The 23,202-nt window shown below is 44.4% G+C and overlaps 1 protein-coding gene across 2 annotated transcripts in view; it reads left to right on the top strand.

Moving 5' to 3' along the window:
- The window catches only part of CAPN3 (calpain 3), a 93,572-nt gene extending 70,755 nt beyond the window's left edge, over positions 1–22,817 (top strand). For both annotated transcript variants that reach the window (XM_083166924.1, XM_083166923.1), the window contains 8 exons: positions 10,098–10,172; positions 11,464–11,521; positions 12,995–13,059; positions 16,579–16,647; positions 18,489–18,567; positions 18,957–19,073; positions 21,134–21,192; positions 22,137–22,817. In XM_083166924.1, coding sequence (XP_083023050.1) covers positions 10,098–10,172; positions 11,464–11,521; positions 12,995–13,059; positions 16,579–16,647; positions 18,489–18,567; positions 18,957–19,073; positions 21,134–21,192; positions 22,137–22,163 — 549 coding nt within the window. In that variant the 3' untranslated portion in view covers positions 22,164–22,817. The remainder of the gene's footprint in view (positions 1–10,097; positions 10,173–11,463; positions 11,522–12,994; positions 13,060–16,578; positions 16,648–18,488; positions 18,568–18,956; positions 19,074–21,133; positions 21,193–22,136) is intronic.
- The last annotated feature ends 385 nt before the right edge of the window (positions 22,818–23,202 follow it).

Genomic DNA, 23,202 nt, shown 5'->3' with positions numbered 1-23,202 from the left:
GTTCTCTCACTGCTGACAGTGTACAATGGATGCTATAATACAGGAATGGGGTTGTGGGGTGAGGGTGGTTTGTCCTTTTTTGCTTTTGCAAGAGGAAGGCTGGGAGCGGTAGGGCCCAGCTCATGGTACTCCATATACTGGCGGATGTTTGTATGTGATTGAGCCTGAATCTAAGGTGAATGTAATGTAGTCACATAGTATGTGATGTGTCTGTACTACAATTGCCCTGAAACAAAGCGGTCACCTACACTAGAGAAGATAGAAGTATGAATAAGTGCAGGCAGGTTAATGGTAACCGTTTGGTACATTTTTCATTCTAGAGGATAATGCTAGACAATGGTATATGGCCTCAATTATCGGACAATGCCAGATCCAGGTTATTGGGTTAATACAGCATAGGAATCTGGTTTATGGATTCCGCACTAGGTTCTTCCCACCTAGGGTGAGGGAGATCAAGAGAGATCTGTTCTCACCTGTGGTGGGGGGCGGCCTGAGTGGCCTATAACCAAGTCTCTAAAAAACAAAATGTGATTCCCAAAGTGGGTGCAGCTATTTTGAAGAGTTGGTGGTGCTCCCCTGAGTCCGAATATACAATGGCAATGGAAAGGAGAAAAGAGGACTCTCTTTGTGGGGCACTCTTGCTATGTCAATTGTTTGAATTTTTAATATGTTAATACGTAGCTTTTATTTATTATCTTTTAAAATAATCGGGACAGAAAAGGCCTTCTGTGTAGGATAAGAAAATTTAAAATAAAATGAATTAGTCCCTTCTGCAGTGAGCTTTTATCATATTTGCTATGCACAGGGGAATATATTTAATTAATGAAAAGAGTGATTCCACCTCTGGGGGTCTTGAATGGAAAATATGCACCCAGTATAGCCAATGGCTCTAAAGTCTGGGGATCGTTATGGAGGCTGATGTGTTTAATTCGAATCCTGTGTTGGGTAATTTTAAGGGGTATATTCCCTATTTGTGGTGTAGGATTCAGAATATTTTTAAAAGGGAGGGATTCCCTCAGTGGAGGAAACTGCTGTTTATATCAGAGTGCCTGATATTTACAGTAAGCGGGATCTGGCTACAGCGAATGGGAGTTTGTAATAGCAGGGTCTGGCTGCAGTGCAGAGGTATCTGACAGCACAGTGTGTCTTTACAGAAGCTACTCTTATTTCACTATATTCAAGTTGCAACAATGTTTTTATTGTTGCTGTTTGAATATTATGTCTGCCAGGGATCGCCTATGAGCTGTTATCCCAAACGGCAGACCATGGATCTTAGAGGGTTAGTCACCCAGAGCGGGTCGCGATCGTCAATACAAATATAAGTGACAGGTGTGTCTGTCAGAGATCACACTTGCCCACCATTACACAAAGGTAGGTAACAACATAATAGTTAGCTTTTCATATAATATGGTCTGTCACTCAATCGCCCAGCCTTCCCAGCGTGTGGAACCCGCTCAGACAGTACTGCACAAAAATAGACGCTCAATCGCCCGGTGTGCACGTGCAATCTGCACAGATGCTCCGTTATTATCGCGCCAGACAATCAAACAGTGGATCTGCTCCTGTATCATGCAGACGAACAGCAATTCAAACGGTGTACACACCCGAAAGCATAGTCATTGATGCCCCGCACTGTATGCGTGTTGTCAGATGACCTTTGCAGCAGATCACAAGATTTTTTAAAGATTTTGTCCCTGTTAGATGACAGGGACAAGTTGCACTCCTGCGCACACACAGCAGACGTATATTCTAAATCCCTATCACAATTCACAATTGGTTATCATTGCACACAGAGATAATGTATCGATAGTAAATTAATAATTTGTCTAGACCCAATCTATCAAACAATCTCTAAAATCACCCAGTGTGTAGGTGCCGATTGCACCAATCGAGAATTATTTATATTCAGCAGTATATTCTTGTGCTACCAAATCGGTTTTGCAATGACCCATTGATTGTGTCCCTGCTATTTTAGTGAAAAGGTCACGTCTGGGTAAACAGTGGTTTAATCTGTTCAATCACTATTTGTCAGGGCCGTGTTTGGCAGAGGTTACACTGAGGAATATCCTCATGTGAGTCAGCCTGGCCCTTTGATGCCAATCGGATTTTCTGCTTTCTACTAGTCGTGCAAACGTGCATCACCTTGTAAGCAGTCATTACACAAGGACAAAACAAAAAAAAAACCACACCACAGGATCTTTTGCATGTGGAGAGTGTAAGGCCTGCCAATTCATGCCCAAAACCACAGAGGTGAAAAACAGAGATGATGATACGATCAAAATCAAAGACTACATAAACTGTAAGAGCGAAGGAGTAATATATTGCATAACCTGCGACTGCGGACAGAGATATGTTGGAATGACATCAAGAATGCTGAAAAAAACGCATACTGGAACACCTGGGCAACATTAGGAACGCCGAACAGGACAAGAAAAAGATGAAGCAGCTTACGACGGTAGCCAAGCACTTTCATCTCAAACTCAAGGGTAATACAAAAACCTTCAAAGCCTTTGGCCTGGAGAAAATTCACCTGGGCATAAGAGGAGGAAATATTACACAAGAACTTCTAAGACGGGAAAGCTTCTGGACCTTCGAATTGGGAGCCCTGGCCCCTGGAGGCCTCAATGAAAACATTAACTTCAGTGCTTTCCTTTAAAACCCCTTATAAATACCCCTAACATTCAGGAGCGCATACACCACTATTTTAGTCTACACCCCACCGTAAGGGGTAACCACTAAGGGAATGTCTACTTCCAACACCCCATGAACACTAACACTAACCCGAAACAGGATACCACCCTTCCACATACCCCACCCACCACAATCTACAACACGATTAATCAGCACTAGGTAACCACATGCTAGTCATTATAGAAACGACCCACCTTAGCCCTCACTAATCAGGCCATGCATAAGACCTCCTTTCCTTCTTTCTCACGCCTCACTGTTTTCCACAATATTGTTTTGCACGAGTGTATCACACTTATATATTTACACATTTTTCAGAAAGGACCTGCCTCAATACAGGAACCCAGACACGAACCACACATATGGATAGTCCACGTGACACAACCACACACGCCATTACTTTCTTTTCTTTATAAACACTATGCGCGTCCTAAACACCGCTAGTAACCACAGGACCTACATATAGCAAGTGGTATACACATTGCCCTCCAAAAACGCTTACCCCCTTATACTGGAGGATAATAGAGACCCAGATGTGGTCCAAGTCACCTCCAAGACCTCCGCAGTTTTTGTTTTTGCTGTTGTTTTTATTGTTTGTTGTTTGTTTATGTTTGTTTCTGTTTTTTGTTTTTATTTTTATTTATTATGTATTATTTTTTATTTTTATTTATTTAATTTATTTTATTATTATTATTATTTTTACTTTTATTTATATTCATTTTTATTTTTATTTTTGCTTTTGTTTTTGTTTTTGTTTTTTATGTTTATTTATTTTTATTTTTGTTTTTGTCTTGTTTTGCCACAACACTTACTAAATCCTAAACTTTACGATACTCAATGATGGTTTTCTAAACTACTTAACTAAACAATTCAACCAGATGTTCCAAACATCTTTATTATACTCTGTCTCTCTCCATCATTGGGAGAAAACCTCACTCCCCTAAATTAGAGACTAACAGAGACTGACACACTGTGAATAAAACACAGCTATTCTCTCCCGATTAGGTCACTCCAAGACCTGGTCTAGTCTGCTACGCTACCAACTTATTGTTGGACACTAGCATTAAATACAATAATAAATTTTTTCTTTGAGTCCCAATGCCTCCCTGACAGATTCCTAACAGTTTAATATCACATATAAATGTACCGCAAATATGCCAAAAAATCTGCAGCGGCAATACCCATCACCATTCCCTCATCCCACACTATGATGAGGGCGCCATACCAATCGGGGGAGTATCCCCGAACGAACTATATCACAGGGCTCAGCCCGACATAGATCACTTGATGTGATCAAGCCGTTCTGAGAGGCGAAACGCGCGTCATCAGTATCAGACACTGCTCGCCGGCGCCGGCGGGTCAGTGCGGACGGAGACTGCTCGGCAACACAGCCGCATCCTATACAGGACAACTACAGTGACTGACACCCCAGACAGACACTGGACCTACCCCTGTCTGCACCTTCTGCCATCCTAGGCACACAGCCAGGTACCTTATCGCTCTCTCATTGGAGACCTGCACACTAACTATCCCTGCTCTGTTTTGGAACAACAGGGAAGTTTGTGGCATTTAACTCCGACAGCAGAAGCGATTATATTTACTCTGTACCTTCTGCTGAAACAGTTACAGGACCTACCCCTCTCATTATCGAGTCCGCTGCTGGAGCATGACTCCTTAACAGCAGAAGGTAGAACTCCAAGGTAACTCACAGCATTCTGTCTCATTACCACCTATATTGCTGTTCAGGTAGCCACAATCACTCTTTAACCCCTTGTTTTCAGGACACTCCACTGATTGCCTAAACAGTATATAGCATAATACCCTGCACTGCTACAATTAGCAACAGGGCTCTGCTTAAATACAGCAGGCAATAAAAGGAGTGTCAACCTTTATCCAGGGCCGGTGCAAGGCACCGGAGCGCCCCAGGCGAGTCGGGGTGGGGGCGCCCTGGTGCCAGGGGGTGTTTGTGTTATGGTACCTGTGAAAAAACTTGCGTCCCCGGCATCCCTGCTGAGTGCTGGTGCCTGCAGGGGTGTCCGTGCCGCCGGGGGAACCTGCGGCGCTGTTATTGTGTATAAGCTGGCCGCGGCCGGCGGGGTCCCTACAGTGAAATAGAAAATAACTAGCGCTTCCCGCGCTGCTGCGCACATAGCGCTAGTTATTTTCTATTCACTGTAGGGACCCCGCCGGCCGCGGCCAGCTTATACACAATAACAGCGCCGCAGGTTCCCCCGGCGGCACGGACACCCCTGCACGCACCAGCACTCAGCAGGGATGCCGGGGACGCAAGTTTTTTCACAGGTACCACACCAGTTCGCTAACCCTCCATGCTGGGGGTGAGGGCGAACTGCCGCCCTCCAGGTGCCGGCGCCCAAGGCAAATGCCTAGAGCTGCCTAGTGGTGGCGCCGGCCCTGCCTTTATCTATATCTCTATGACCCTGCAGTCCAATCGGAAACCCTCTCATCTCTAGTCCTATGCACGTTTGCACGACTAGTAGAAAGCAGAAAATCCGATTGGCACCAAAGGGCCAGGCTGACTCACATGAGGATATTCCTCAGTGTAACCTCTGCCAAACACGGCCCTGACAAATAGTGATTGAACAGATTAAACCACTGTTTACCCAGACGTGACCTTTTCACTAAAATAGCAGGGACACAATCAATGGGTCATTGCAAAACCGATTTGGTAGCACAAGAATATACTGCTGAATATAAATAATTCTCGATTGGTGCAATCGGCACCTACACACTGGGTGATTTTAGAGATTGTTTGATAGATTGGGTCTAGACAAATTATTAATTTACTATCGATACATTATCTCTGTGTGCAATGATAACCAATTGTGAATTGTGATAGGGATTTAGAATATACGTCTGCTGTGTGTGCGCAGGAGTGCAACTTGTCCCTGTCATCTAACAGGGACAAAATCTTTAAAAAATCTTGTGATCTGCTGCAAAGGTCATCTGACAACACGCATACAGTGCGGGGCATCAATGACTATGCTTTCGGGTGTGTACACCGTTTGAATTGCTGTTCGTCTGCATGATACAGGAGCAGATCCACTGTTTGATTGTCTGGCGCGATAATAACGGAGCATCTGTGCAGATTGCACGTGCACACCGGGCGATTGAGCGTCTATTTTTGTGCAGTACTGTCTGAGCGGGTTCCACACGCTGGGAAGGCTGGGCGATTGAGTGACAGACCATATTATATGAAAAGCTAACTATTATGTTGTTACCTACCTTTGTGTAATGGTGGGCAAGTGTGATCTCTGACAGACACACCTGTCACTTATATTTGTATTGACGATCGCGACCCGCTCTGGGTGACTAACCCTCTAAGATCCATGGTCTGCCGTTTGGGATAACAGCTCATAGGCCAGGGGTCTTCAACCTTTCCGACAGTGTGGGCCACATTAAAAAATTCAACGAAGCCCGAGGGCCACTAATCTCTACTGTGGTATTTAGCACAGCCTTTCATAGATAGACATCACAGCCCTGGCATACATAGTTGGCACAGCTGCCAATACACATAAACCCTGCCCCCGATATATAATCAGCAGCAGGGCTATTTCTAGACAATTAGGGTCCCAGTGCAAAAAGAAAAAAAATGCAGCTCCCCCATACATAATATTATATAGAAGAAATTGTGCGCGCCGTAGGCGCGCGCTCCCCAAAAGGGGTGTGGCCTAATTCTAAGGGGCGTGGTCTAATTATAAGCGTGTGAACTAGCAGGAACACCATTACCTGACATTTCACTTTTGCAACCTGCATGACCAGATATTGGTTACTGCAGGAATGGTTGTTGTCCTTCCACGCTTAAGTTGGCTGGCTAAAGGCCGCACAGTGACATATAAACATGAAGGCCCACAGAGTGACCTAGAACTCCTCACAAATCAAGCCCAAGCAATGACAGGCTACTTAAATCAATATACACTGTTTATCTGTAATGCCCATTACGCATTGTGCCACACACCGTAATGCCCATTACACATTATGCCACACACCACATTATGCCACACACTATAATGCCCCCAATACTCCTGCTTATACATATGATGCCCGCAGCAGTGCCTCTCATAAAATGCCACCAGTAGTGTCCCTTATAAAATGCCACCAGTAGTGTCCCTCATAAAATGCCACCAGTAGTGTCCCCATAAAATGACACCAGTAGTGTCCCCATAAAATGACACCAGTAGTGTCACTGGTCAGAAAGGGGTAATTCTAGATAGCCAGCACAGCCCCCATAAAGCACAGCACTTCATAGATAGACAGCACAGCTCCCTCCCCCCAAAACATAGGCATCTCCGCACAGCCCCCCCCCATTGATAATCAGCACAGCACTGCCAGCCCCCCTCCCCATAGTCAGCACTGCACAGCCAGATGCTCCCCTCCCCCAATATTCAGCACCGCATTGCAGCCATCTCATCCCCCCCAGTCAGCATCGCATTGCAGGCAGGCAGCTCACCTCCCCTTAAGAAACCTGCCTTAATCTCCGTATTCCCCTTTCAGAGGGCTGCTCCTGCTGGCGGCGGCGGCTGTCTTCAATGAGAAGGAGGCAGGCAGGGACGGGTGCGCAGCATCAGAGGTCTGGAGCCGGTTGTCACGCGGTGGCGGCTGTCTTCTCTGAAAGGGTGCGGGCGGGACGTGTGCGCAGCTTCAGGAAATCCACAATGTGCATGTCCCGTCCACCCCAGCCACTGCACGTCCTCCTCCGCCGTGTCCCCCATGTAAAGGGATGAGCGTGGAAGGTTTTGGCTTTTTTTAAATGGCACTTACAGGGTTGTTGTTTTTTTTATACTGGAATATACAGGCGGGCCAGTCAAAACAACTCAGCGGGCCACTTGTGGCCCGCGGGCCATGGGTTGAAGACCCCTGTCATAGGCGATCCCTGGCAGACATAATATTCAAACAGCAACAATAAAAACATTGTTGCAACTTGAATATAGTGAAATAAAAGTAGCTTCTGTAAAGACACACTGTGCTGTCAGATACCTCTGCACTGCAGCCAGACCCTGCTATTACAAACTCCCATTCGCTGTAGCCAGATCCCGTTTACTGTCAATATCAGGCACTCTGACATAAACAGCAGTTTCCTCCACTGAGGGAATCCCTCCCTTTTAAAAATATTCTGAATCCTACACCACAAATAGGGAATATACCCCTTAAAATTACCCAACACAGGATTCGAATTAAACACATCAGCCTCCATAACGATCCCCAGACTTTAGAGCCATTGGCTATACTGGGTCCATGGGTTAATACAGCGTCTGAGGCAGATGGCATAATTCCTAAATCCACATGGTTTGTACTCCAGAGCACATGTAACCCCCACTAACCCCAGCTGGCAAATGAGGACCACCCTCCTACACAGGACCGATCAGAGAGCTTGTGACCAGCACATACTGGATAGATGTTTATAAAAGCTGACCATAACCGTGCATCGTACCTGGTTATATACACTAGACGGACAAAAGTATTTGGCCACACCTGTTAATGATTGAATTCAGTTGTTTCAATCAGACCTGTCCACAGGCACTGTATATAAAATCAAGCACCTAGCCATGCAGTCTCCATTTGCAAACATTTGTGATACAAAATGGGTCATTCTGAAGAGTTCAGTGACTTCAAGCGTGGTACTGTCCTAGAATGTCATCTGTGCGTGGTACCGTGATAGAATGCCACCTGTGTGTGGTACTGTGATAGAATGCCACCTGTGTGTGGTACTGTGATAGAATGCCACCTGTGTGTGGTACTGTGATAGAATGCCACCTGTGCGTGGTACTGTGATAGAATGCCACCTGTGTGTGGTACTGTGATAGAATGTTATCAGTGCGTGGTACTGTGCTAGAATGTTATCTGTGCGTGGTACTGTGATAGAATGCCACCTATGCGTGGTACTGTGATAGAATGCCACTTTTGAGTAGCACTGTAATAGGATGCTATCTTTGAGTGGCACTGTGATAGGATGCTACCTTTGGGTGGTACTGTGATAGAATGCCACCTGTGCATGGTACTTTGGTAGAATGATACCTGTGCGTGGTACTGTGATAGGATGCCACTTTTTCAATAACAGTTTGAAATGTCATCCAAATTCCATAGCTGCAGAGTTCCAAAATGTCACTGGCATTAATGTAAGCACAGATACTGTACTTCGGGGGCTTAATGGAATGGATTTCCATGGCCGAGTAGCTGCTTGCAAGCTTCACGTCACCAGGTACAATGCCAAGCATCAGATGGGGTGGTGCAAAGTACGCCAACACTGGACTGTGATGCAGTGCAAACGTGTACTGTGGAGTAATGAATCACTGTTTTCTGTTTTTGGGTTTGGGGGTAAACCCCTTATCTCCAGTAAAGGGCAATCTTAAAGCTTCAGTATAACAAACCATTTTGAAGATTGCTGTGCTTCCATCTTTGACAACAGTTTGGGGAAGACCTTTTTCCAGGGGTGGGACGTTAGCGCTGAGTTTGCTCTATACAGATTACAGGGCAGCCCGCTACACTGATCTTTTAAGAATCCAAACTGGCCACAAAGCCACCTGTCTGTTGCAGTCTGCCGGCTTCTAAAGATATTTAGGAGCAGATATACTAAGTATAGGGGAAATATAAAGTACCAACCAGCTAACTGTCATTTTTCAAACCCATCCTGTAACTTCCTGTTAGAAGTGGATTATATTTCGTGTGTGTTTTTTTTTTAAATGTATATGTCATTAACAAATTGAATTGTGTGACATTACATTGTCAGTGATAGAAGTGTGTACAGGGCTCTTATGCGTGTGAAATGGAAGTCTATGTAATGTGGCACAGTAAGAACAGGGCAAACTGTATTGTGGTATAATATGAACTAGGGGAAAATGTTTTGTGAATTGGGGGTACTGTGTGGTATAATGTGTACTGGCAGCCCTACAATGTGGCATACTGTAAACTAGGGCACTACGATGGGGACTAACATGAATAACTGCTGCGGAGAGCTATCTCTCTAGAAGTACTGGGACCCCTTTTATTATGTTGATATGGGGCCCACACAGTTCTGTTACACCCTTGCTTCCATCCACAAGATATCTTCGTAACACAAGTGGGATACGTGTTTATGTGGAAGTTAATTTTGTAGCACATCTTTTTTTTTTAATAATATATTTCCTTTGTACTGCTTTAAGTTTTTTTAATACATTATTCAGATGTATGATTACAAAATTAGTTTCAATAGGTATTGCAAACGGGTTCCAATCCACCCTAATTGCAAATCTCTTTCTGGACCGTGTTTATAATACAGTAAATTGGATTAAGTCAAAGTATGAGACATTTTTACTCCTTGGAGGACCAGTAAATACGAGACCAGGATTACCAGGTTTTAGAGAAACAATCTCTAAAATATCCATTTATCCTTCTCTGTACCTTGTTTTTTGCAGACCTCTGGTAACACTGACAAAGAGACTGAAGAGGAGAAGCAATTCATGAACATCTTCAAGCAAATTGCAGGGGATGTGAGTATTGAAACATTTAATATTGGACATCTTGTGCAGTCATCCCTTATTTAATCTGTATTCCCTGACAGGGGCGTAACTAAAAAATGTTGCCAACCTCCCAGCCAAAATAGTTTCTGGCTGTTAATTATCATTTTTTTTTTTACCGACATGCACATTGCCAGGGGTTTCTTGCCCGTTGTCAGTGCTTACATGATCATTTGCAGGAGTTTCTTGCTTGCTGGTGCGTAAACATTCCTGGAATCTTGGATTTCTGGGTAATGCTGTATATACTGCACTCCCCTGACTGACGCTAACGGTCCAATAGGTGGCGGACATTTTTGGAGGGGTGTTGTTAACAGATTCCGTGCGCGGACAGCCAGAGCGTATAGGAATCTCCAGAGACCCTGCAAGGCTATGTCCCCATTATATTAGGTCATGACCCCTTTTCGGGCAGCTGCACCTATGGAGTTGGGAAGAGTAAGGCAGAATGTGCATCGGGTATCGCCACAACCGGTGACGTATCTGTGTCAACACATCCTTTATTTATTTTTAACTTTTTTTATCATCTACCATCGCCTATAGCGTGGCAAGGGGACACAGTACGCTAATTGGGGTCACATGGTTTAAAATGGTTAATATCGCCCCCCAAAAAATGTCTTTACATGTTTCCTCCATGACAATGTTTTGACTGTGTTGAACTTTTGTTCCTGTTGACCTTTTCAAGTGTCTACTTTTTACATGATGACATAATTGACCCTGACAACTTTTTCTCCCTGTCGAACTCTTTCATGTCGACCATATGGGGTAAATCTATTGACTGCCAAGCTAATTACGGCCGACTCCATAGTCTACGCACCATTAAGAATGTTTTGGTTGCGATAACAAATGAATTGTGCGAGCAGGAGTTGGAATCCGGATGGCTCACAGACAGTGTTTAGGCAGACAGCCAAAAGGTTGACACGCATTAGGTAATATTGAAGAACGGTCGACATACATTAGCTCAAAACTGAGAAACGTCGACATGTTTTTCACATTTTTTTTTAACTTTTTCATGCTTTACTATCCATGGGGAAACCTGTCCAGCATTAGAAGCGCAGCGAGCCAGGCATTGTATCTTCTACAGTTCTGTGCCCAGACTGAATGTGGACATAATCACAAATGGCAAAACTTATATTGCTAATGTATTTATATATTGCTAAGATAATTCTATACATTTATATAGCTAGGTTATGTTTTCTCTAACATTTTTTAAAAAAAAATTGCACTGAAGGATGCAACGAATACTATATCCGTTCTGTGTCTTTTCTAGGACCTGGAAATTAGCGCTGAAGAACTTCAAAGCGTTCTGAACCGAATAGTTAATAAGCGTAAGTAGCAGACTCAGACCACATCTACAATCCAGGTTCTATTCATGTCAGATTCAGCAGTTGATAACGTGTAATATTTATCTTATGGAAGAAATAACAGAATTCAAACTTAAAAGGAGTGGAAGCGTCAATTTGGAATTTCCACCATGTAACCCTAGTTACTACCTGGTCCTGTTCCAGTCTGATGACTGCATGCCTCAAAGTGACTACCCTTCTCTTTCACCAGTGTATACTCGCCCCATACTTAGAAGCACAGACAGAGTTCCACAACCAGTGCATCAGATACAGTCCACGTTTGCTTGCACGGGGTCTATGGTGAAAACCCTGGTGCATTGGACTCTGCGCCTCTGATCTGGGTACCGGCATCTACTATCCATCCATGCATTTGTGACAAGTGCCCTTTAACTCTCCTCCCTCACTAGTTACGTTCTAATACAGGTTGAGTATCCCTCATCCGAAATGCTCTGGACCACGAGCATTTTGGATAAGGGATTTTTTGGGGGATTTTGGAATATTTTTTTTTCATACTTACCTGGTCCCCTGGTGGCCTTCAGGATCCTCTTCAGTGGCATCTCCAGTCCCAGGGGTGCATTGCGCGAGTGCACCGGTGACGTCACTGGCGCGCCCGCACATTCAGGCAATGCACCCCTGGGACCAGAGATTTTGGTGAAGAAGATCCCAGAGGCCATCGGGGGACGAGGTAAGTATGAAAAAAGGACCCCCCCCAAAACCCGAAAAAAAAAAAATCACAGTTTTTACACGGATAAGAGACCCGACCTGTATAGCAATTCAGTAAATTGGCAACATTACTAATGTAAGTTTTTTTGGGGGGTGGATTTTTAATAAATCAGTAGTTCAGTACAGGATAATTCAGAACCGGTATTGTGCTGGGTCTATATAATGTAAATAGAATCCCTGTGTTTATTTATCTCATTATAAATCTGAATGCTACTTGTGTATTATCTGGGCGCCCGATTTTTTCATTGTATTGCATCGTATCGCACTACTTAAGGCATGCAATGCAATGCAATGCAATGTGATTTTTCATTGTAAAGACCAGATTTTTAATTGTATAGTCACCCATGGGTGATTTCATACCCCCACTATCCAACTACGCATGGAGTTGATTTTATATAGTGTGGCGAGCGGACGCAGAATACATGTAAAGTAATCCGCGTCCCCTCGTGGGGCTCGCCTCGCTGCGCTCGCCAAACTATATAACATCAACTCCATGCGTAGTTGGATAGTGGGGGTATGAAATCACCCATGGGTGACTATACAATTAAAAATCTGGTCTTTACAATGAAAAATCACATTGCATTGCGTGCCTTAAGTAGTGGCATGCAATAAAAAAAATCGGGCGCCCAGATAATACACAAGTACCATCTCATTTTCATAATTGATCTTTTTAAATTGAGACTGTAATCACGCTATACCTACCTTTGCTATAAGTATTGCCATTTTTTTTTCTAGATAAAAATCTGAAGTCTGAAGGATTCACTCTAGATTCTTGCCACAGTATGATTGCTCTAATGGATGTATCCTTGTCTTCAGTTTAGTGACAGATGTCATTACAGCAGATCTGCAGCTGTATCTTCAAATTCAGAATGTTTGTGTCTCTTTAAAAAGAATTGATTCAGATGTTGTTCCGTAAGCGCCGCTGACATACATCTGTGAGAGTCCATTCCGTCATACTGAACTATTTAAATAAATAATAGAATTTTCTCTATTAGAAAAAATGCATATAACCACAAGCTTGGTACATGTATACTATATTTAAAAAGTCAAAACATACCAGTTACTCCAAGGGGCTATGGGTTGCCTTGTGCAAACAGTTTTCACTGCACCTTAAACTGTTGCAAACTCTCATTGCTTTTCCAGAGGTAAATTTGTGGGTTCTATTTGTGTTTGAATCCCAGTGGCGGTGACCAAAGGTAGGGCAAATATTTATTAAAATATATATATATGTTGGGAATTGCTTGAGAACCCCTTGGACACCCCCCTAATGAGAAAATTAAATTTTGCTAGCATCACAGATTAAAGAATTAAGCGCTATCCGGACTATTTGTCTACAGCAAAAAGATAGACAACCATTAGGTCGACACCATTAGTTAAACATGGCAAAAGGTCCACATGCAAAAAGGTTGACACTGCCATTAGGTCGACAGTGTCTAGGTCGACAGTCAAAAGGTCAGCATGGGGTTTTCCACTATTTTTTGAGCCGACATGTGCCGACAGGCGGTATTTCATGCCCTACCATCCACTGGGGCGTGGTGGGAGAATAAAATAGTGTGCCAAGCACAGGGAGGCACCGTGCCCGAAGCATTGCGAGCGATGCGAGGTGCTGCGGTTCACTTCATACTGTGTCCATGTCGAATGTGTCGACATTTGGGTAAAAAAAATGGTGAAAACCACCATGTCGACCTTTTGACTGTCGACCTAGACACTGTCGACCTTTTGGCATGTCTAACTAATGGTGTCAACCTAATGGATGTCTATCTTTTTGCTGTAGACAAATGGTCCCGCTTCCGAATTAACCACTAAAAATGCATAAGCAAGATATTTATAAAATGGGGATTTTTATTTCTTAAAATGTAGTTAAAAAGGCCTCTAACCCCAAATAAAAATGTACGTACCCCCAAATGTAATGTACTTATTCCAATGAAAAAGTAATTGATTTTTATAAGTGTTACAGTAGATTTTTCTAAACAAAAAACGGTACTTCTGTAGTTTCACGGCGCCGCCGCGCGCACACTCTGGCTCAGAAACTTGGCAGCTCTGATTAACCGTGCGCGTGCCGCTCTAGCTCAAACAGAGTGTGCTCGCGCCGCTCTAGCTGTACTGACAGCTACGTAAACAGCGTGGCGGCCGGGCAGCAGCAGCGCGCTGCCCAGGCGCTGGCAGGTCACTGTGGTACTTGTAGTTCCACAGTGAAATAGGCAGCGCCTGGGCACCGCTGACAACAACGGGGGCAAGTGGACACACCCCGGGCACAACGCTGACGTGCCGGGGCTTGTAAAGTACACACCCCGGCACACCGCTGTGTCCTCCATGTACACGCTAAATTCAATGGCTTGCAGTCTAGATCTAGGAGCTAATGCGCCTGGATTCACACTCCCTGCAAGCCGCTAAGAAGGAGGGGGGCGCCTGGATTTATGCGCAAAAGTCTCTGAATCCAGGCGGCACCCTGCTGGCCGCTAAGATGCGGGGAAGTCTGGATTTAGACGTCTGAATCTAGGCTCCCTGGGAGCCGCTAAGGTGGTGGGGCATCTAAATTTAGACGCTAAAGCGTCTGGATTTAGTTGGGTGTAGGGGTACATCTAAATTTAGACGCAAAAGCATCTAAATTTAGCTGGGTTTAGGGGTACACTATTAAAACCCGTCCACAGTGGCACTAGTCGACGCAACAGCTGTCGACCGTGTAAATCCCACTATCCACGCCCACCCGAAGCGTGGCGAGCCCCGCGAGGGGCGGCGGTACGCGTCCTACGACCTTTTCATACCCCCACTATCCACGTCGGCGTGGAGTTGAGAATAGATTAGTGTGGCGAGCGCAGCGAGCGGACGCTGACACCTGTGAAGCCCGCGAGGGGACGCGGATAGCTGTAAAGGTCGTAGGACGCGTACCGCCGCCCCTCGCCACGCTTCAGGTGGGCGTGGATAGTGGGATTTACACAGTCGACAGCTGTTGCGTCGACTAGTGCCACTGTGGACGGGTTTTAATAGTGTACCCCTAAACCCAGCTAAATTTAGATGCTTTTGCGTCTAAATTTAGATGTACCCCTACACCCAGGCTTGCAGGGAGTGTGAATCCAGGCGCATTAGTGCCTAGATCTAGACTGCAAGCCATTGAATTTAGCGTGTACATGGGGGACACAGCAGTGTGCCGGGGTGTGTACTTTACAAGCCCCGGCACGTCAGCGTTGTGCCCGGGGTGTGTCCACTTCCCCCGTTGTTGTCAGCGGGGCCCAGGCGCTGCCTATTTCACTGTGGAACTACAAGTACCACAGTGACCTGCCAGCGCCTGGGCAGCGCGCTGCTGCTGCCCGGCCGCCACGCTGTTTACGTAGCGGTCAGTACAGCTAGAGCGGCGCGAGCACACTCTGTCTGAGCTAGAGCGGCACGCGCACGGTTAATCAGAGCCTCTGGCAGTCTGCCAAGTTTCTGAGTGTGTGCACGGCGGCGCCGTGAAACTACAGAAGTACCCAAAAAACACATTTTTACCCCAAAAGCACCTTTTCTTTTCAGATTTCATTTAATTCCTTTGCAAATTTTTTCAATCTTATTTTTTTTTTTAATCAAGCTAGTCATTTGAACCCATTTTAGAGCAACCTGTATTATCTTCATGCCACCTAACAGCCCTCTATGTGAATCTGCTACATGCTAAAGATGTCCCTTTTCTTGAGGTCCATGAAAATTTGCACTTACCGCATTTCTAATTGGATCTCACAACAATTTAGTATGATCATTGGTGCGAGCAGGCTCCTATTCACAGACCTAATTGGATCACCACAGAATTCTCTTGCCGCATATTTTTTTCTCTTATTTTTGAAATACAGCGAAGCAGGTCACCAATTTTGAGTATTATTATTATTTATTACCAGTTATTTATATAGTGCTTACATATTCCGCAGCGCTTTACAGAGAATATTTGAAAAGTCACGTCAGTCCCTGCCCCAGTGGAGCTTACAATTCTATATCCCCTACCACATGTACACGCACTCACACACATTCTAGGGTTAATTTTGTTGTGAGACCATTATTCTACCAGTATATTTTGGGATTGTGGGAGGAAACCGGAGTACCCGCAGGAAACCCACGCAAACATGGGAAGAATATACAAACTCCACACAGTTAAGGCCATGTTGGGAATGGAACCCATGACCGCAGCGCTGTGAGGCAGTAATACTAACGATTACACCATCCGTGCTGCCAGTGTTAGGGTTGTAAATTCACATGCAATTGCATATTTCTTTAAAACTGAAGCAGGATTCTTGCCTGATCGATTTTACCTTCTAAAAAGGTATTGTGACTCCTTAACCCTAAGTTCCTTACAGACAGACGGCTGTGGGCGATTGAATCTGCAGGAATTTCAGCATCTTTGGAAAAAGATTAAGCAGTGGCAGGTAAGGCAGCAAAGGAGAAAACTCATAAGTACAGTAAGAAAACACAGTAGCCCATATTCATTATTAGCGCCATTTCTTAAACTCCTAATTAGAATTGAATTGTTGTTAAACCGTGTTTGGTAAAGTCCAAGGCAGACTGACGCTGATAGGAAAGATCACTCAAAGCCGATGTTGTGCCAGCTCTCTTCCATACCCACAGTCCTTCTCTCCATACATAAGATGCCATGCCACACACCTGTGCACATGGCATCTTTTTACCGCTTGCCCCGCTCAGCAGAGCAATGGGTGAGAAGTGGCTTACTTCATCCACGCTGCGTCCCATGATTGGGACGGCGGTACAGTTCCCAAAATGCAGGACTGTCCTGCCAAAATTAGGATGTATGGTTTAGGGCATGGGTCCTCAAACTGCGGCCCTCCAAATGTTGTGAAACTACAAATCCCAGCATGCCTTGCCACAGTTTTAACACTCCCTATAGCAAAACTGTGGCAAGGTATGCTGGGATTTGTAGTTTCACAACATCTGGGGGGCCGCAGTTTGAGGACCCATGGTTTAGGGGCCAGAAAAGAGTAAGAGAAGTATTTATATGTAGAATTGTGCAGATGAGAACGTATTTCCTTCCACAGCTGCTTCGGCAGTCATTGCTAGTTTGGGTTGGGATCATTTGGTCTACAGCATTATGGTCGACAGTCATTAGGTCGACATGGGAAAAGGTTCTAGGTCGAAAGGTCATTAGTTCGACAGGTCATTTGTTCGACATTGTCTAGGTCGACAGTCAAAAGGTCGATATGGGGTTTTTCACTGGTTTTTTTAACCTGAATGTCAACAGTCGACATGGACACAGTTTAAAATGCACCGCTGTGCTCGCTGCGTTAGCAATGCATCGGGCACGGTGCCTCGCTGCGTTCGGCACACTATTTTATTCTCCCACCACGCCCTAGTGGATGGTAGGGCATGAAATACCGCTTGTCGGCTCATGTTGGCTCAAAAAACAGTGAAAACTCCATGTCGACTTAGACAATGTCGAACTAATGACTGTTGACCAAAATGCTGTAGACCAAATGACCGCATCCCGCTAGTGGATACACCTTCTACCAAATACCCGTGTTTGGATATCTACTTAAACCTCACTAGACATACTGAGTCCCGGCATATCTGTCCACATGGCGCACACTTTCTGCTGCGAAACCTATAAAGAAGTTAATGATGACTGTGATGCCGTAATGGTGTGGATACCTAGAGCAAGTGATGTCACTAACTCAGCACTAGCTTCTGTATGTCTCTAATACCCCTTTCACACCGCACAAATAACCCAGGTCCCTGTGCGGTGTGAAAGCGAAATTTGGTAAAACCCATCATTATTCCGACTTCCGCTATAAGGAAAGGCAGTGTCAACTCCAAGTGCTGCCTCCTCCCCCGCCCCTCAATGCCGCCCCATGTGACATCCGCAACCGGCTTATTGACAGGTCGCTGAGGGGAGCTTCACCTCGCAAATGCCGGGATGGACCCATGTCCAAATCTCTAGTGCGACCCAGCATTTGCGATGTGGAAGCGGAATAATTTGTTTCTAGTGTGTGCTTATGTCAACACCAAGAACTGAATTTTATAGAACAATTTTAAAAGGGCATCATTTATTTATTTGCCATGGGTGTCATCAGCCCTTGCTCCCCTTCTCAGGTTGCTGAGCGATACGACAGAGAACAGTTTAGGACGTGGCATGGTCTGATATGGGGAAAGTACTCTGTTCTATTGTAATGTTAATACAGTATGTAACCTGAGAATTATTGGATGCCTTTCAATTACTCTCTGCTTAATAAATAATGTACTTTCTTTCTAATTCCAGAAAATATTTTTGCGATATGATGCAGACCAATCAGGTACCATCAACAGTTATGAGATGCGGAATGCAGTCAATGAAGCAGGTAACCAATCCAATGAGGGGCAGAGACACACCTCTAGGGTTAGAGAGGCATGGAATGTTACAAACTGGTTTACATACAAAGCTGATGTCTGTGGGTCAGCAGAACGGGGAGTCTAACACGCTGCAGTATTTGTAAGTGGTAATCAGCACCAACCTTCAAAAGCGGTGCATGTCATCCCAGGCCCACTGTCGCTGGGCTGCATTTGGGGGCACTGGTCTGCTAACATCACGACATGCAAACATTTTTAGGGTTATGGGGATAAGCTTAAGTTGGGTGCCAACATTCTAACCAGGTCAACATTTTGTACCGGTTAACATTATGGTGTCTGCATAATGAATGGCCAGGAATAAGATAGTTTGACTCATTGTAATTCTCGTCTCCTTTCCCAGGTTTCCATCTGAATAACCAGCTGTATGACATCATCACAATGCGCTACGCTAACAAGCACATGAACATAGACTTTAACAGCTTCATCTCTTGCTTTGTTCGTCTGGAGGGAATGTTTAGTAAGTAGCTTCTTTCCCCCCCCCCCCCCGATATTAATATTAATCATAATACACCTAGTCATAGATTTGTATACAGCGGTAACAACACATCCTTCATCATTTCCCAGGAACACGTCTTCTGGATGTCATCTCTAGTTGTGTGATATTACATGGTCTATATGATTTATCTGTAGAGGCCTGTACACACAGCAATATAATGAGCGACATTACTTTGTCACGTTTGAGAAATATCGTTTATTATAATTCCATGTGTGTATGCTCTGTCCGAAGGTCAATGCACACTCCCATGGGTCGGTAATGACCTCCTCCATCACAGCCTCTGCCCCTGGGCCCATGCCGGCATCAGCAAGCATACTTGCCAATGCCGGCACCATAAGATTTTGATAGTTTCGAATGACTAAGTAGAGTTTAAGTAGTCATAAAAAAAAAAAAGGAATAGAATAAAATGGAATATTTGTACAAATTATTTTATTAATGAAATGCAATATACATACAAAGTCAAATTATGATTTAATAGCCTGGAAATTGCAGTGTAGTTGAAACGGGTTAAAGTTCTGCGATTGCTCTGGCTACTAGTGAATATGATTGGATGTCCTGGTTCTCGGACTCCTGCTCCTCAGTCTTTGCAAGATGCCACAGTCCCCTGTCATCGGGATCGATGTTCTTTAGGCCACGTGACTCAGGGTCTAATACTTTAAATCTCCAGAGAGTGACACATTGTTGTAAAACCATACAATTTGATAGATATAATCTCCATCCCTGTATAAACACACAAGTTCTTATAGTATACTGTATCTAGGCAACAGATTAAGCAAAGAGAATACTATCATTTATAGGGTGAATGCCGATATAATATATATTTATACACAAATATCACTTGTATTTCCATATTGAATCATTTAGATTGGCTAGTACTGGCATGGGCAACCTGTAGCTCTCCAGCTGTTGTGAAACTACAAGTCCCAGCATGCCTTGCCACAGTTTTGCCATTAGGGAATGCTAAAACTGTGGCGATGCTTGCTGGGATGTGTAGTTTCACAACAGCTGGAGAGCCACAGGTGCAGGGGAATGTTCAGAGAATGTAAAGCCAGGCTTGGTCCAGGCACTTGGAAGCATTCAGTAAGCTACAGGGTAAACCTTGTGTCTAATGGTGCCCATACACTGTGTGATAGCGGTGTGATGCGCACTCCCACGGGTATCACATATTACAAAAAGGATGTGCTGCACATATTTTTTGTACTGGCCGCTGATCACATCGGGTGCGATGATCACACAGTGCATGGGCACCTTTACAGACTCTTCTAATGCAGTTAGCTGCAGGAACCCTGCGCATTAAGTGCCCGCAGGTGGAGTTCTCTCACAGCAACTGTGAAGGAAGGTCTGCGTATCATGCAGACTCTGCACTTAGTGCCTGACTTAGACCTGCTTTCTAGGCAGACTTAGACCTGCTTTCTAGGCAGTGTATATTCACTGCCTAGCGCACAAGTAAAGGCCACCCCCCCCCCCTGCCGAGCGAATCCCCACACGGCCATAACATCTAACGTGTACCCCTCATTTCGACCGTCAATATTCACCTAGCGCATGTTAACCGTTTGACATTCGGCCTCATTTAGATCCCATTGGCTCTGTGGGGTTTGAATCAAATAAAACATACATATGTTTGAATAAGCGCGTAAAGTATCGTACACACGGGGTGATTTCGCCTAGCCCACATGCGGAGTGATGCTGGCTAGGGAAACTGCCCTCGAGCTTCCCGTTGGCTAGATTACCCATATACATGTAGCGATGTGTGTATGAGTGATCTGTGCTAACCAGTGTTCTCTGGGTAAAACACTGGCGATCTGACGATCTTAAATGCATGTGGTCAAGATCTGAACCGGCGACGACCGCATATCACCATTAGACTGGTCGCTTAGTCAAGTAGCTATTATTATCCCACGTATTCCCTTGCAGACTCCAGGTCTAAGGCAGTGGCTAGACAAAAACTATGACAGCACAGACTGTTCCCATATTGAGACCATGGTCATTTCTAACAAAATATTTTATCTTCTGTTCTCTAGGAGCGTTCCATGCTTTTGATAAAGACGGGGATGGTCTTATTAAGCTCAATGTGTTGGAGGTAAATATTCAGCATTTCATTCTCTTCATCATGAGATTACTCTGAAACTTGGCATTATGGTAGTCAGTTTTGTTATTTATATAAAACGATGTAAAGAACATTTCTCAGAACATGAAGGATCCCACTAAATGGCGCACCAGCTGTTGTTTAAATACACACCCCAGCATTCCCTGCTACCGATTTGCTATTTGGCCATGCTAAAACTGCTGCTGGAGAGCCAAAAGGTTCCCCCCATCCTCACATTAAATAATGAAAACAATCACCCCATAACCTGGATCTCCACCCAGTTGAAACTTACTCAGCTCCATTGTGTGTCCTCAAAGTCTTATTTTTCCTATAGAATACAAACATTTACTGGCAGCAGACGATAGGTAGAAGATAGCCGTTCAGCTGAGATATTTAACCAGAGAGAGTGTGCAAAACATGGCATTTTTATACTAAAGTTAAAGCCTTCTCAATATGATAGAGTATCTGTGGGATGGGCTGGTAAAATAACTCCATGCAATGAAGGTGCCAACGCAGGATACTGGACATAAATAATCTGCTGCGAATATCTTGGTGCCAGATACCACAGGAAGCCTTCAGATATCCCAATGGCTCAGCTGTTTTGAGAGTAGGAGGGAGGGAGGGAGGGGGGGGGGGGGGGGGGAGGGGGGGTTCTACACAAGGTTGGGAAGGTGGTTGGAATATACACCCAACAGTCATAACCTTAAGATGTTTCCCATAGGATGACAAATAAGTTTATTTTCTCTTGAACCATCTCAGGCATGTTGGTAATATGGCTCATCACTGTAAATGTTCTTAGATTAGTTTAGCACTCTTCACCCCAGTGCTGCTGTTTGAGCAACCTATCATTAGATGGTTTATTTAACTATATGTTCAGGTATTTGTAGACCTAAGTGAACAACAAGCTAATACTACACTATTTCTTATTTGCATTTCAGTGGCTGCAGCTTACGATGTACGCCTAAAATCAACACCAATCTCCTTCCGCTAACGTCTCTCAGTTACTTTCATTCAAGGACTGACTCAGGATCTCAGCAAATGTTTACCTCATAGCTCTTATATATACACACACGTCAAACACAATTTTCTTATACCCCAGAACAGAGGGGCTTGTCAATGAAGTTGAGTACATAGAAGGATATCTACACAGTAGTTGCCACTAACTGTCCAATACCAGGAACAGATTTCTTTAAAGTCTCCTGTTTGCTGACTGAGCGTCTTGTACTACAGCAAAGACTGAATATAATTCCTGTCCTGGTATAAATAGAATTGTTTAGCATTTGTTACATAGCTGTGGGTTACAGTGCAGATTCCGGTCTTGTGATACTAGAATGCAATGGTCATGTGACTATATGTAAGTCCCTAATTAGATCAGTGTGTGAATATCATTACTCAACATGGGTAGTACTTTTAAAGTGTGCAACGTAGAGCCATCATTGTGAAGAAAGTGTCCCCCACTTCCCTCACATTTTGTTTTTTAGTCATGTGAATTTTCAATGACTTCATTATGTTGTTTGCCCTGTAGCAATAAAATAGGTGTGATATTTGATAACTGAATACTCAATTATTTGTATGTGAAAGTGACAAACTATACAATCCGGCAGAAATAAATGGAAGGCACGAACCATTCCATCAGATGTTCGGTGTGATTTTATTCAATAACATATAGACCTAATGGCAAGATGTATGTCACAGCTCAGCCTAGACCAGGCATGTCCAACGTTGGCCCTCCAGCTGTTGTGAAACTACACATCCCAGCATGCTTTGCAATAGTTTTAGCATTCTCTAATAGCAAAACTGTGGCAAGGAATGATGGGACCTGTAGTTTCACAACAGCTGGAGGGCCAAGGTTGGACATGCCTGGCCTAGACCGTTGATGGCTAACCTTGACACTCCAGCTGTTGTTGAACTACACATCCCAGCATGCGCTGCTTCAGATTTAGCATGGCCAAATAGCAAAACTGAAGCAGAGCATGCTGGGATGTGTAGTTCAACCATAGCTGG

The sequence above is a fragment of the Crinia signifera genome, chromosome 12, assembly GCF_055691185.1.
Source record: "Crinia signifera chromosome 12, ASM5569118v1, whole genome shotgun sequence".
In the NCBI taxonomy this organism is placed as follows: Eukaryota; Metazoa; Chordata; class Amphibia; order Anura; family Myobatrachidae; genus Crinia; species Crinia signifera.
This window is presented reverse-complemented; position numbering and strand designations above follow the sequence as displayed.